Source organism: Bufo bufo, chromosome 9 (genome assembly GCF_905171765.1).
Source record: "Bufo bufo chromosome 9, aBufBuf1.1, whole genome shotgun sequence".
In the NCBI taxonomy this organism is placed as follows: domain Eukaryota; kingdom Metazoa; phylum Chordata; class Amphibia; order Anura; family Bufonidae; genus Bufo; species Bufo bufo.
Genome location: NC_053397.1, coordinates 215,347,264 through 215,363,447, shown reverse-complemented (window position 1 = coordinate 215,363,447; position 16,184 = coordinate 215,347,264). Strand labels below are relative to the sequence as shown.

The window sequence follows — 16,184 nt, the reverse complement described above, 5'->3', positions numbered from 1 at the left end:
CGGATCCGGCGTGTACTCCACTTGCCGGAATTACACTCCGGATCCGGAAAAACACAAGTGTACTGAAAGCATTTGAAGACGGATCAGTCTTCAAAATGCGTTCAGTGTTACTATGGCACCCAGGACGCTATTAAAGTCCTGGTTGCCATAGTAGGAGCGGGGAGCGGGGGAGCGGTATACTTACAGTCCGTGCGGCTCCCGGGGCGCTCCAGAATGACGTCAGAGCGCCCCATGCGCATGGATGACGTGTCCAATGCGATCACGTGATCCATGCGCTTGGGGCGCCCTGACGTCACTCTGGAGCGCCCTGGGAGCCGCACGGACGGTAAGTATACTGCTCCCCCGCTCCCCACTACACTTTACCATGGCTGCCAGGACTTTAGCGTCCCGGCAGCCATGGTAACCATTCAGAAAAAGCTAAATGTCGGCTCCGGCAATGCGCCGAAACGACGTTTAGCTTAAGGCCGCATCCGGATCAATGCCTTTCAATGGGCATTAATTCCGGATCCGGCCTTGGAGCAAGTCTTCAGGATTTTTGGCCGGAGCAAAAAGCGCAGCATGCTGCGGTATTTTCTCCGGCCAAAAAACGTTCCGTTCCGGAACTGAAGACATCCTGATGCATCCTGAACGGATTTCTCTCCATTCAGAATGCATTAGGATAATCCTGATCAGGATTCTTCCGGCATAGAGCCCCGACGACGGAACTCTATGCCGGAAGAAAAGAACGCAGGTGTGAAAGAGCCCTTAGGTAGGGGCTGATTTTTTGCGAGATGAGGTGACGGTTAGATTGGTACTATTTTGGTGGGCATACGCTTTTTTGATTGCTTGCTGTTGTACTTTTTGTGATGTAAGGTGACAAAAAAATAGTTTATTTAGCACAGTTTTTATTTTTTACGGTGTTCATCTGAGGGGTTAGGTCATGTAATATGTTTATAGAGCCGGTCGATACGGACGCGGTGATACCTAATATGTCTACTTTTTCCCAAATTTTTACCAATTTATTTTTTACTTTACTTTACTTAAAATGACGTTTTTGTTTATTTTTACTTGAAACTATACATTTTTTGGAGGGAAAACTTTATTTTTTCAACTTTTTTTTCACTTTATTTTTTTGTCCCACTTTGGGACTTCAACTTTTGGGGGTCTAATCCCCTTTACAATGCATTCCAAATACTTCTGTATTGGAATGCATTAGCTGTATGAGTAATACTGTGTGTATTACTCATACAGCTTCCGGCCTGTGAAATCCAGGGGGCTGGATCTCACAGGCTCGTCACGCTGCCTTCCATGCCATCGGGTCCCCCCTACAGCCGCATGGGGACCCGATGGCACCGTTGCCCGCCGCCACCGCAACCTGTAAAAGCCACAAACCGCAGATCTGAATTAACCTGCAGTTTGCGGCGATTGCCGACACGGGGGGGTCACAGGATTCCCCCACGCATTGTCCCTGGGTGCCTGCTCAATGATTTGAGCAGTCACCTTGTTCCGATCACCGCCCGCCAGGCGACGGTGATCGGAACTAGACATGACGTACCGGTACATCATGTGTCCTTAAGTACCGGGACATCATGTGTCCTTAAGTACCGGGACATCATGTGTCCGGAACAGGTTAAAGGTGCATTAAAGGTGCTGCGTGCCCATTAACAATGAAGAAGGACTATACTGTGAGGTCTTTATTATTAAATTAAAGGCAGCTGCGGGCTAATTGGCGCTGCGGTTTTTCACTGCAGCATGGCCGCTCCGTGTAGCCGTGCCCTAAGGCAGAGTGGTCTGAGTACACGTGACGAGATTTGTGATGACTTAATTCGTAACGAATCAAATTTCTTGGCTCATCTCAACATTCACATACAAAAGCCTGACGCCGGTAATGGAGAGATCCAGAATACCTGCACCCAGTGCTTCACGGCCCGGAGGATGAATCTGCATCGCTTTCTATACAGCAGAGGCAGATGCTGAATGTGCAGCACTATAAATTCATAGCATTCATCCCACCTGAAGCCATTATGGCAGCATCTTAAGAGCTACTTTTTGCTCATTGTCGCCAGCATGTAGTCAAGGTTACGAGAGGATTACAAATGCTCCCATTACAAATGCTCCCTATGAAATGATGTGGGGCTAATCATAGACACTTTGCCTAATGAAAATGGCCCTGGATTTTTTTTCTCTGAAAGCCTTGCACCCACCACCGTCGCGTGCGGTGATGTCTCTGGCGATATGTCACAGAATAATTGCATAATTGACTCAAAATCACTGGGATGATATCAATGGACGCAGGTGCACCATCTATATTTACCTCGGGAGCATTGTGCACTGAATAAAGCTGGGCTGTTCAGCCATTAACCCGTTCCGCTCCTGCTGCATCGGCGCATGTGTGGTGCTAAGAAATGCAATGCGTAACCTGTGGATTTTGCACATTCCCTCTCTCCATGATTGCCCAGTGGGTGGGTTCTTCGTAGTGTGATGTCAGAACTGTACTTTTTTACTCTGAGCCAATCACATGCCTCCCCTGCTTCTGAATCCCCTCCCCTCTTCCCCTCAGGGGTGGACCTGTGCAGCTGGATAGGCCTTTTATGCCATTGTAGGTTCTGGGGCAGGAGACAGATGTTTTGTGCCTTACTCTTTGTGGCTAATGCACTGCAAAGCTTAAAAAATTGAGTTATTGGCATGTAGTGGGACAGCATATGGGTGGAGAAGCTAAACGTGTCTATAGAGCTCTTGCATCTTTTTGTCCTCCGTCTTGCCGGACCACATCAGTATACCTCTGAAAAAAAAGAAAAGAATTGCACAGTTGGATTTCAGGATCCTTTTGTTCTCAGAGATATAAATCACTGCCAGCGGTGTCTGGCACTGGCTCTCTCCCTTCTTCTTATTCAGCACATTTATGCTCGGACGAACTGACCATGCATGTTGGTTGAGAGAGATCTAGGAAGAGATAACTAACAGACAGGCACAACTAAAGTAGCTCTTGAGTTTTTAAGAACTCTACAAACAGCATCTGTATCTCAGCTTCCTCAGGTCCCACACACCTTTAGCTCCTACTGACTCACCCATACACATACATGCATGGTTTGGCTGAGAGGAGAGAGCTGCTGACAGACACCTCTGGCAGAAGCTTATCTCCTGCCATTATCTGTCGGGGAAGAGTCGAGAGGCTCCCATCTTTTAGCTGAATCCTATTCAGTTGTTTCTTATAAACCTGGTTGACATGCAATATGCCGACCACAACCGATTCCACGAAGGTCAAAACCCAGTTTTCTTACGGTTCTGAATGGGCAATCTGTCGAGCTGAGTAGTAATGTGGGGAGGGATGGTATGTTGCTGTATGGGAAGATTGGACAACCCTGGTTGGATCTGCGGCAGCCATTTTTAACCTCTGGAAGAAAAGTTAAGGCTGATAAAGTACGTAGAGTAATGTCCCCGCCTGACCTCAATCCTGTATTGTTGGTTTCATTAGATGCAGCATAATTTGGGACTAATAACAGCTCTCCGACCTCTTTAGAGATGATGCGTTGTAATTAGTCATCGTCTAGAAGGCCAGGTGAGGGTTGCGAGGTATCCAACTCAGGTTTCTAGAGATTTTCTGCAAGAAAAGTGATTGCTAATGAAGTCTGAGCAATTAAAGAGCATCCTACCCCCCCCCCTCCCTCTAATAAATCCAAATACTTGGGAGTATACAGGTGAAACTCGAAAAAATTTTAATATCGCGCAAAGTTCATTGATTTCAGTAATGCAACTTAAAAGGTGAAACTAACATATGAGACTCATCACATGCAAAGAGAGATATTTCAAGCCTTTATTTGTTATAATTTGGATGACTATGGCTTACAGCTTATGAAACCCCAAAGTGACCATTTTGAGGTCCCCTTTGCTCAGGGGGTATGGATTAGTTAGCGGACTAGAGGGTGACACTTTGAGCCTAGAACATTGAACATTTTCATAAAATTCTAATTTTAAGCTGCATTAATGCAATTCATTTTAATTTGCATTACTGAAATGAAAGGACTTTTGCTCGATATTCCAATTTTTTGAGTTTCACCTATAAAGGGACCCTGAATGGCATATAGTTATTTTACTTCTCTGCGGGGCTCTAGTCACATCTGTGTTATGGAAGTCATATCTACGTGTATGTGCCAGATTCATCATCTGGTGGATGCCTCCCGATTGACATATATGCCATCCATGTGGGTTCTATCAACGTCTGCTCTATTCAGTAACAGAAACCTTGGCAGAACCACAACATGGAGTTTCAAATCTGCCATAAATGTAGGTAGTTGGGCTTCTCATGTATGGGACCTCCATCGATTGGAGAACGATTGTCCCCAGTGTTACCTCCACCAATCAAGGCATTCAGACTGAGACTAAATGGAGAGTCAGCCTCTACCAACACATATGGCATATCCGGTATACTCTAGATGTCACCTACTTGAAGACCCATTCAATGACAATGTCTTAGGCTACTTTCACACTAGCGTTTCTCTTTTCCGGTATTGAGATTCGTCATAGGGTCTTTTTTTATATTCTATGTTATTTTAAGTCATTTCCCTATCCACATTTGTTTCCAGGGCAACGGTCCTGCTCTTCCCCACATTTTGCTTCCTTTTGCAGCCCTCTACCCCTTACTATGACTATTTTACAGCCATTTTAGTGCACCAAAGTTCGGGTTCCCATTGACTTCAATGGGGTTCGAGTTCGGGTCCTGAACCCGGCGGACCACTCATCCCTATCCAAAATGTATTCTGTTCCGTTTGGTTGCGTTCTCATACTGGAGAGCAAACCGCAGCAAGCTGCAGTTTTCTTTCCGTCCTGGGATGCAGAGCAAAACAGATCCGGCATGACCCACAATGCAAGTCAGCGGGGACGAATCCGTTTTCTCAGACACAATCTGACACAATAGAAAATGCATCTGTCCCCCATTGACTTGGCTATGTTAAAGATAGTACAACCGGATCCGTTCATAACGCATGCAGATTGTTGTAATATCAGTAAAGAACGCATTTTTGCTGATCCCTGCCGGTGTAACGTTATATTTCCCTACTTCGTGAGATTTCCCTACCCTCGTCACATCTGGTCGCATCGGACATGACGTGAGGAGGTGTGCCACGCCGCGCAGGCGCACAACGACTGGGTAGGGAAATTTCACAGCAGAGTGCGCATGCGCCGGGAGCCTCGCCAGTGGTTAGAGGCCAGTGCCTTTTCCCTACCCTAACCGCTGGTGAGGCTCCCGGCGCATGCGCACTCTGCTGTGAAATTTCCCTACCCCGTTGTTGTGCGCCTGCGCAGCGCAGCACACCTCCGGCACACCTCCTCACGTCATGTCCGGCGAGACCAGAAGTGACGAGGGTAGGGAAATCCAACGTTACACCGGATCAGGCAAAAACACAAGTGTGAGAGTAACCTTAATGACCAATATGAACCATGAATGCAGAAAAAGCAAAATGTCATCCGCATGGTAAAAACTGTTGTCTTTTTTAATTTCTCAGTGCAGTGCCTGGAGATGACGACCAAGAGGAAGATCATCGGGCGGCTTGTCCCGTGCAGATGTTTTCGAGGAGAAGAAGAGATAATATCGGTTCTGGATTATTCCCACTGCAGCCTACAGCAGGTGCCAAAGGAGGTGTTCAGCTTGGAAAGAACATTGGAGGAACTTTATCTGGATGCCAATCAAATTGAAGAATTGCCCAAGGTAACAATTCCATCCTTGCTGTGAGACATGTCTGTAGATCTGTAGAAAGGTGGTCAACATTTTGACCAACAAAGTGGAGCGTCGATGAACATGGGCTTGAAGAAATGGTAGACTTGAAATGCGACAAGTGAGGATTTCAGTCAACCAAAGTTTCAGATATAGGTTGAGATAGTTTACTTAAATTTTTGTAAATGTGAACCGTTTGTGAACAGAAGACTTCAGGTTAAAATGTTCAACTTTAAAAAAAAGTTTTAAGTAATTTTGAAGTGAACTTTAAGAATGTACTTCCCTTTAGGGTAAGGGGACCCTGGTGGCTTTTTCCTCTCTAGCTGTACTATATGGTCTCTCCTGTTCATTAGATATGATATATAACATCACTATCCATCTTTTACTTTCTAGTCAAGTTTCCATACTGTCAACAACATGGGGGGACTATTCCTCATTTTGCTATGGGGCCCTGTGAATTCGGAAAAAAAACTATGTATTTTTGTTGTGGAACCATGGACAGAAATCCAAGGCTGACTGACCCTGCCACAATTTCTAATTTGCATTTCTGTGGAATCTGCCTGTGGTTTTATCCCACCGAATTTGGACTAATCCACGTGTGGCCACTTAATGTGGTTTCCTATTAAAAACCACACAAATGGTTATGCTCTTTCTTTTTTTACATGGTGCAAATTTCAAATCCGCTTACCATTAGAAACGATGTCAGGCTTACGTTAAGTCTTTTTTGACATAGATTTCGTTGTGCAAAATGAGCTGAACTCCTCATCAAAAATCCGCCATGTGACCACAGGTGGCCACACGGACTTGAGAACAGAGAGTACAGGGTTCAGCTAATCAACCCCAAATTCTAGGAACATATGTGACCTCGCCTCTAGCCAAATTCTCCCATGTTAATGTCTAATAGTACATATTGGCACAGGAAGAGGCGGATACATTGGGGAGGCTTCCCGTTAGTGAAGCAGAGAGCAGTGCAGGTCTATGATACTTTTTGGATTGCCAAGAAACGGCATTGGGGGCACTGTGCTGTCATGATTGCTTGGTGAAAGGTAGAACTACATGGGTGACACTGTACGGTAGGCACAATGATGTAGAAAATTATGAGAGGATGTTATTCTGTGACCACTATTGCACTATTCCACTTTTATGTGGTGGCATCCTCTGTACATACCATAGTCTGCTTTGGGCACTACAGTTTGGATTAATTGTGTCATTGGCAGCACTAGGTCTTGGCTATAAGCTTTTGTTATTGAGACTACTGAATGATAGCCAGGAGGAGACAGGTGAGGCATATGCCCCAGGCGGCAGGTTCCACATGGGCGTCAACAAGCAATTTTTCATTGGCCAGGGTATTTAAATACAGGGTTCACAAAAGCCTAGTCTAGATCCTTATGGTAAACCTACTTTTAAAAAAGTCTTCAAGGAACCATCTGTTCCAGAGACACATCATCTACAACCTCCTGCACGACCTCTTCATTCTCCTGACTTGACTCAATCATCAACAGAGTTGTCAGCAACTTTGGCCACTCTAGAGACCTCCTGAATCCTCCCCAATGACCAGTTAGTTAATCCCCCCCATCCCCCATGAAATTAAAAGTGTTGGCGTCCTTGTTACCTTCGGGCCATTAAACCTGTAAGCCGCAGACTGTTCTGAATTCAAGTCACAGCTCAAAGGATAAAATAAAATCACTACAAGACGCGACACCAACTACCAAGGTGACTTTATCTCTGCTTAGTTAAATACATCTCACACACTGCACAGTCATCCCCTGGCCGGGAAGAAAACCGTACCCCACCGAAATAACCGGCTCGCCAACAGGTCTTCTTCGTCTCCACCAGTCATCAAGGCTGAAGCCGGCTTATAAAGATGAAGAAATCTTCTAATATCTCAACACGAATAAATACAAGACCGTGGCGAGATTTTGTAATTTTTTTAATACAAACATTTCATGACACCGCATACAAATCAGCGTTTACGCCACAACTGGTGATGCTTATCTTTCATCCTGATTGTTTTGCTTCTTGATGTTTGAATTTTTATGAAGGTTCCTCTTCTTCCGAGTTGAGTTTTAAGCTTTGAAGATTTCTTTTTTTTTTCTTTTTCTGTCTGGCCTTAACAAGGATGTAGCAAAAATGTCATTTTCAAAAATGTGATCATATTGTAAAAAACTATATTTCGTGACAATATTGAGTGATTTGCGCAGGATTTCTAAGGTAGTCATCAAGACAAAGCTAACAATCAATTTTTATTTTATTTTGCTTTTAATGGGCCCAGGTTTGTTTTTTTATGCTCAATTTAACGTGCTTCAGTTTAAGATTTCAGTTTAAGATGTTTTTTAGGCTGATTTTGATGCAGTTTTTGGAAATTTATACTTGGGACCTGAACCAACAATTAACTTTTTTTGTTTTTAGTTTTGTTTTTGTTCTTTTTTTTTGCAACCAACACAGCCAAAAAAAAAGAATATGAACCAAAGCACAAATTGAAAACGATTGAAGACGGATTGAGAACAGTTGCAGAAATAAAACAATCAGTGACAAATCAGAAGCAAAATCAGATTTGCCTTGTATTTTGTTGAGGATCTGCCTCAGATCTACAGAAAAAATCCACAACATGGATTTAAAATCGTATAGAATCCAGGCAGAGTTTTTTGGTCCGTTTAGTAAAATCTCTTCCACTTTGCTTCTACTGTAATACGCTGTAGATTTTCCACCTGCAGCGTATCAGCCCCTTGTGAACATAGTATTACTGCAGCTCTAGCTCTTCTGATCGGCTGCTGGGAATATGCAGAAGCTCACCCCAAGCGAACAGGAAGTTAGTAGATGCTGAATTCCATTAAAAGGTTACCAGTAGCATGTAATGAAGGAAATGTGCACGAGCCGTGTACTGCGACACACAACGTCTCCAAGGATCCTTATCAGGTACCTATACACGTTCTCTGAGCCGTAGTATGGTGACTCTGTGAGGCATCATATTCTTCCCAAGATGCATTGCTTCTAGAGACCTCTGTGATACAGGGGGCCAGGATTTTTATTTCTCAGGCTACATTCCCATGGCATTTTGCATCCAGTTTTTGTGGATATTGAAAATTGATGATTTAAAGTTTATTTTTTTTATTTCAATCCCATGCCCTGCAGAATATATAATGTTCCCCATAGTGGCCTCCAGCAGTAATAATGCCCCCCATAGTGGCCTCCAGCAGTAATAATGCCCCCCACAGTGGCCCACAGCAGTAATAACTCGTGATGAGCGGCAGGGGCAATATTCAAATTTGCAATATTTCGTGAATATTTAGGGGAATATCAGACTTATTGGAACCGGCGATTCATAAGGAATTATGAATCGCCCGTGCATCACATACATAAGTCAGTTACGAATCCCCACGTCCGTGTTTCGGCCTAGTTATACGCTACTGCGGGTTGGTTTCTCACCCTATATCAAACGAGAATCTGGTGGCCGTCTTCCTGGGCTGAGGAAGCGCTGTTTCACTGGGGCAGTGAAAAGGATCCCTCAGCTTGTTGCCTCTCTGTGCCCATGTGAACAGGAGGAGTCTGTGAACACTGTACCAAGCTGACCTTACCTGCTCCTCAGGGACGGCGTAACATCACGCCTTGGTAACCAGTGACTATACCGTATCTCGCTGGCTCCACGTATTTGAGGACCGGCGTCAGCGAGGTATTCGTCACAGGTGCAATATACCTGCTTCCACAAATACTGATTAAAGGGTTTGATATACTTGCTTCCACAAAATACAGATTGAGGGGTGCGATATACCTGCTTCCACGAATTACTAATTAAGGGGTTTGATATACCTGCTTCCACAAAATACTGATTGATGGGTGCGATATACCTGCTTCCACCAAATATTGATTCAGGTGTTCTATATACCTGTTTCCACAAAATACTGATTGAGGGGTGGGATATACCTGCTTCTACAAAATATTGATTAAGGGGTTCTATATACCTGCTTCCACAAAATACTGATTGAGGGGTGCGATATACCTGCTTCCACCAAATATTGATTGAGGCCTGCCATACACCAGCTTCCACAAAATACTGATTGAGGGGTGCGATATACCTGCTTCCACGAATTACTAATTAAGGGGTTTGATATACCTGCTTCCACAAAATACTGATTGATGGGTGCGATATACCTGCTTCCACCAAATATTGATTCAGGTGTTCTATATACCTGTTTCCACAAAATACTGATTGAGGGGTGGGATATACCTGCTTCTACAAAATATTGATTAAGGGGTTCTATATACCTGCTTCCACAAAATACTGATTGAGGGGTGCGATATACCTGCTTCCACCAAATATTGATTGAGGCCTGCCATACACCAGCTTCCACAAAATACTGATTGAGGGGTGCGATATACCTGCTTCCACCCAATATTGATTCAGGTGTTCTATATACCTGTTTCCACAAAATACTGATTAAGGGGTTCTATATACCTGCTTCCACAAAATACTGATTAAGGGGTTTGATATACCTGCTTCCACCAAATACTGATTGAGGGGTGTGATATACCTGCTTCCACAAATACTGCTCTTTTCTAGGGACTTTGGCACAGAGTCATTTTGAAAATTACAAGCAGAGGAAGAGGCAGGCTGTACCGCATGGGTGGTAGGGGTCGGGCAGGTGCACCAGGCCGGAGCCTAAGTGGGATGTTGGAGAAGGTGCGTGCGATTACGTCAAAGGACGCACCAGAGTTGGTTGAGTGGCTCACTCAGCCTTGCGCTTCTGCACCCTCCTCATCCTCTGTATCTGCACCCTCCTCACTCTCTGCTGTGTGAACCCCCAAAGACACCACCACCACCACCATAGCCCCTCCAATCGAGTCAGAGGAATAATTTTCCTATCCATTCCCAGAGCTTACTGATGCGCAGCCATTCTTGGCATCGGATGAGGAAGAGGAGGTAGCAACGGCCGTCACCCAGTGGTCTGACGACAGTGCCCAGATCAGCCCAAGGAGGGTGGTCCCCGCTGTTGCTGCCTACTCCGAGATCTCTAATGTCAGTGGTGGTAAAGGTGACGATGACGTGTCGATGGACGTCCCGTGGGTGCCTACAAGAGAGGAAGAGAAGGGGAGTTTAATGGGAGAGACGGAGCAGCAGATAGGGAGGAGAAGGAGGAGAAGCAGGCAGAACTCGCAGTGCACAGGAGGCAAAAAGCAGACTGCAAATGTATCTGGAGTGAGCCATCCTCCATGCACGGTCACATCTTGCGCTCCCAGGACGCCGGGACTTGGCACCGCAGTGTGGGCTTTTTTAACGTGTCAGCTGCTGACAATAGTGTTGCAATCTGCAGCCTGTGCTGTCAACGCATAAGTCGCGGTAAGCCCAACACTCACCTAGGGATGACAGCCTTAAGAAGGCACCTGGCCTCCCATTACCGAGCCCAGTTTGAGCAACACCGTCAGAACCCACAAAGCCACACTCCCGGCGCTCCACGTCCTGCCTCTTATCCTTCTCCTCTCTTCTCCCATTTGTCCTCCACTCCACCTTCCATCGTTGCGTTCATCTGGCAGAAGGTAGGCTTCCGTGGCCCAAATGTTCGAGCGTAAAAAGTTGATGACGCCGGATAACCCTCTTGCCCAACGGCTGACCGCTGGCTTGTCGGAACTGCTAACCCGCCAACTACTGCCATATAAACTGATGGACTCGGAGGCCTTTAGAAAATTTGTGGCCATTGGCACACCGCAATGGAAGGTCCCCGGAAGGAAATATTTCTGCCAAAAGTGCATCCCAGAGCTATATGGCCACGTTCAGCGGCAAATGAATATATCTCTGGCACACAGTGTCGATGCCAAGATATATCTGACCACAGACACGTGGTCTAGCAAACACGGGCAGGGAAGGTACATGACTTTTACTGCCCACTGGGTGAACCTTCTGACGGCTGTCAAGCATGTAACCCGAGGTACCCTGTTACCGACACGGATTGCATGCAGGCCTGCCTCTTCTTCTCTTCCTCCTACCCCATCCTCCGTCTCCTCCTCGGCTCTCTCCTCCTTTTCCACTGCTACCACCTCTTCCGCTGCACCCCCAAGCTCCCAGAACCTATTCGATGTGCCAGGTGAGACGTTGCCATGCTGTGCTGCTGCTGTTGTGCCTGGAAGCCAAGAGCCACACCGGTCCTGCGCTGCTTTCAGCTCTGCGGTCACAGGCCGCTAAGTGGCTAACCCCACTCAATTTGACAGTTGGTAAAGTGGTTTGCGATAACGGTGCCAATCTGCTGAGCGCGCTGAAACAGGGCAAAATGCAGGGCACACGTCCTGAACTTAGTCGTGCTACGATTAGTTGCCAAATACCCCGGGGTCCAGGACGTCTTGCGGCAGGCCAGGAAAATCTCTGGCCATTTTAGAAGATCTTACACGGCCATGGCTCGCCTTGCTGATGTTCAGCGGCGACACCACCTGCCCGTCAGATGTCTGATTTGTGACAACCCGACACGCTGGAACTTCACCTTGTATATGCTTGATAGGCTGCTCCAGCAGCAACGTGCCGTTAACGACTACCTGTACGAACTCTGCAGCAGGACAGGTTCTGGGGAGCTTGGTTTCTTTTCACTGCGCCAGTGGTTGCTCATGCGCGACGCATGCAGACTTCTGCGGCGATTCGATGAGATCACCAAACTGGTCAGTCGCAGCCAGGGCACCATCAGTGACATCGTGATTTACGCAGTGCCATCTTAAGAGCATTATAGGCCCCCGGGCAATACAGTGCACTGGGGCCCTGTCTACACAATCACGCACTAGAATAAAAATGCAAATTATCAATAAGGCGATATTTATTGGTACTTTCAACAAAATCAGTGTTTAATATAGGAATAATATATAGGGGGGGCACAAAGATACCACAGTCAAAAATGGGGGGGCAAAAACAAAATAAGTATATATAAATAAGATTACAAAATATGAGAGAATTGCGGTATGCAGGGATACATTTATAATAAAACAATTTACTTACAAAAGAAGCTGTTCAATCGTCTGCTGTGCCGTCCTCTGCTTGCTTCCGCGGATTCTTTCCCCTTCTTTCTGTCTCTCGTCAGTGCGCAGGCGCACTGTTATGGTGGATCTGTGGAAGACACACTGTTATGGGGGCATCTGTGGATGACAGTGTTATTATGCCTCTCATTAGCCCCCATATGCTGCCTCTCATCATTAGCCCCCATATGCCTCTCATCATTAGCCCCCATATGCTGCCTCTCATCATTAGCCCCCATATGCCTCATCATTAGCCCCCATATGCCTCATCATTAGCCCCCATATGCCTCTCCATTAGCCCCCATATGCCTCTCCATTAGCCCCCATATGCCTCTCCATTAGCCCCCATATGCCTCTCCATTAGCCCCCATATGCCTCTCCATTAGCCCCCATATGCCTCTCCATTAGCCCCCATATGCCTCTCCATTAGCCCCCATATGCCTCATTAGCCCCCATATGCCTCATTAGCCCCCATATGCCTCTCCATTAGCCCCCATATGCCTCTCCATTAGCCCCCATATGCCTCATTAGCCCCCATATGCCTCATTAGCCCCCATATGCCTCTCCATTAGCCCCCATATGCCTCTCCATTAGCCCCCATATGCCTCTCCATTAGCCCCCATATGCCTCATTAGCCCCCATATGCCTCTCCATTAGCCCCCATATGCCTCTCCATTAGCCCCCCATATGCCTCTCCATTAGCCCCCATATGCCTCTCCATTAGCCCCCATATGCCTCTCCATTAGCCCCCATATGCCTCTCCATTAGCCCCCATATGCCTCTCCATTAGCCCCCATATGCCTCTCCATTAGCCCCCATATGCCTCTCCATTAGCCCCCATATGCCTCATTAGCCCCCATATGCCTCATTAGCCCCCATATGCCTCTCCATTAGCCCCCATATGCCTCTCCATTAGCCCCCATATGCCTCTCCATTAGCCCCCATATGCCTCATTAGCCCCCATATGCCTCTCCATTAGCCCCCATATGCCTCTCCATTAGCCCCCATATGCCTCTCCATTAGCCCCCATATGCCTCATTAGCCCCCATATGCCTCTCCATTAGCCCCCATATGCCTCTCCATTAGCCCCCATATGCCTCTCCATTAGCCCCCCATATGCCTCTCTCCATTAGCCCCCCATATGCCTCTCTCCATTAGCCCCCCATATGCCTCTCTCCATTAGCCCCCCATATGCCTCTCTCCATTAGCCCCCCATATGCCTCTCTCCATTAGCCCCCCATATGCCTCTCTCCATTAGCCCCCCATATGCCTCTCCATTAGCCCCCTTATGCCCCCAGCAGCCACATTTTCTTATAAAATAAAAAATCACTTACCTCTCCTGCTCCTGGACGCCGCCTGCCTCTCCTCAGTCGACTCTGTGCTCTGAACTGGCGCGCACAGCGTGAGGTCACAGAGCGCCCTCACGCTGTGCGCAGCCCTGCACAGCCGACAGCCGAGGACCAGGAAGTGGTGAGTACAGAGCGTTCACCACTTCCTGGTCTCTCGGTTCTAATGAGCGCTTCCATAATGGAAGCGCTCATTAGTATTCAACTGGGGGATGACGGTTGGGAAGTTGGCTGGTGGGTTCACTGGGCAGGCGGGCCCCCAGGCAAGTGGGGCCCCCGGGCAACTGCCCAGCGTGCCCATTCGGAAAGACGGCCCTGGATTTACGCCTTCTTTCTGTAGCGTGCATTGCCTCGTGTCATTGATCAAGCCGTTGAGGAGCAGGAGCTGTAAGATGAGGAAGTTGCAATGCTGAATGAATTCCCAGGGGGTCTACTCCATCTGAGACAAGTCAGCAGGAGTCTGAAGAGGAGTCAGAGGAGGATGTTGGCTGGGGGAGGAGGAGGAGCAAGAAGAGCAGGCTTTAAACGTTTCTGGGATCCCTGGTGTTGTCCGTGGCTGGGGGGAGGAGACCAAGGGCAACATTCTCCTGGGCGATGAGAAGGAGCCAGGGCGCTCCACTTCTTTAAATTTAGTGCAAATGAGGGTCTTCATGCTCCAGTGTTTGAAGAGGGACCCCCGTATAAAAAGCATAAAGGGCAAGCACCAGTACTGGGTGGCAACTTACTTAGACCCCCGATACAAACACAAAATGGCAGACATGTTACCAGCATCACAGAGGGCTGTCAGAATGCAGCATTTCCAGGCCTTGCTGCGAGAGATGCTGCATTCTGCTGTTGTTGGCTCTGGCAGAGGAATTTCCACCCACAGCGAAACAGGTGCTGGTACCAATCCTACCGCACCTGCAAGAAGAGGGCGGATTGAAGATGTGTTGGTCACTTCGGATATGAGATCATTCTTGCAGCCAACCCATCGAGAGCCGCCCTCCGGATCCAGCCTCAGGGAACGCCTAGACTGACAGGTGTCCGACTACATCGGGTTAACGGCCGATGTAGACGCTCTGAGAAGCGAGGAACCCCTGGACTACCTGGTGTGCAGGCTTGACCTGTGGCCAGAGCTGGCATAATTTGCCATGGAACTCTTGGCTTGCCCCTCGTCGAGTGTCCTGTCTGAAAGGACGTTCAGTGCAGCAGGGGGATCGTGACCAATAAGCGCACTCGCCTAGCTCACGACAGTGTGGACTACCTCACATTTCTAAAAATGAATGAGGCATGGATCTCGGAGGAATTCAACACCTGTGACGACCACGTGTAATTGAATTTCTTCATGCCAGCCCACACATATCCGCCACCACCCAGAACAAAGATTGGTCCTTGTCTTATGTATATACAGCGGCATAAAAGGCCTTTTCTGTTAGGTGAATGCCTAATTTTTGGGGCCTGTACTGGCCGAAAGTTACATATTTATCCTGTGACCGCCTAATGTACCTCCAGCCACATCATCACAAGTTCTTTTCTGTCAGGTAAATGCCTAATTTTTGGGGCCTGTATTGGCCTACAGTAAAATTGTTATCCACTGACCGCCTAATATACCTGCAGCCACATAATCACTTGATCTTTTTTGTCAGATGAATACCTAATTTTTGGGGCCCATACTACTGTGGCCTAAAAGAAAAATTTTCTAGGCTTCAGCAGGGCATATTTTTGAGAATTTCTCTTTAAGACGCATAAAAATGGCCCCTAATTAAAATACATTTTTTGTGTGAATTTTTGCCATTGATCCCCCTCTGGTATATCACTGTCCATGTTGTGGGACTATTTGTGCACTTCTAGTAAGTATTTGGTGGCTGCAAATATGACCTAAAGGTTTTTAAGGTTCGCCTGCCATTAAAGTAAATGGGGCCCGCCGCGAACGAGCGGTTCGCGAACATTTGATCGCGAACGGGCGTTTGCAAAACGTCCAGGTCGATGTTCATCCATCACTATTAATACTGTCCCCCATAGTGGCCCTCAGCAGTAATAATGTCCCCCATAGTGGCCCTCAGCAGTAATAATGTCCCCCATAGTGGCCCTCAGCAGTATTAATGTCTCCTATAGTGGCCCTCAGCAGTATTAATGTCCCCTATAGTGGCCCCCAGCATTAATAATTTGCAGGATTTTTTTTT

The 16,184-nt window shown here is 47.1% G+C and overlaps 1 protein-coding gene across 4 annotated transcripts in view; it reads left to right on the top strand.

Moving 5' to 3' along the window:
- The window catches only part of LRRC7 (leucine rich repeat containing 7), a 161,036-nt gene that overhangs the window by 21,008 nt on the left and 123,844 nt on the right, over positions 1–16,184 (top strand). For 3 of the 4 annotated variants that reach the window (XM_040407911.1, XM_040407909.1, XM_040407912.1), the window contains exon 2: positions 5,481–5,683. In XM_040407911.1, the coding sequence (XP_040263845.1) occupies positions 5,495–5,683 (189 nt within the window). In that variant the 5' untranslated portion in view covers positions 5,481–5,494. The remainder of the gene's footprint in view (positions 1–5,480; positions 5,684–16,184) is intronic. The other variant, XM_040407910.1, reaches the window with a different exon arrangement.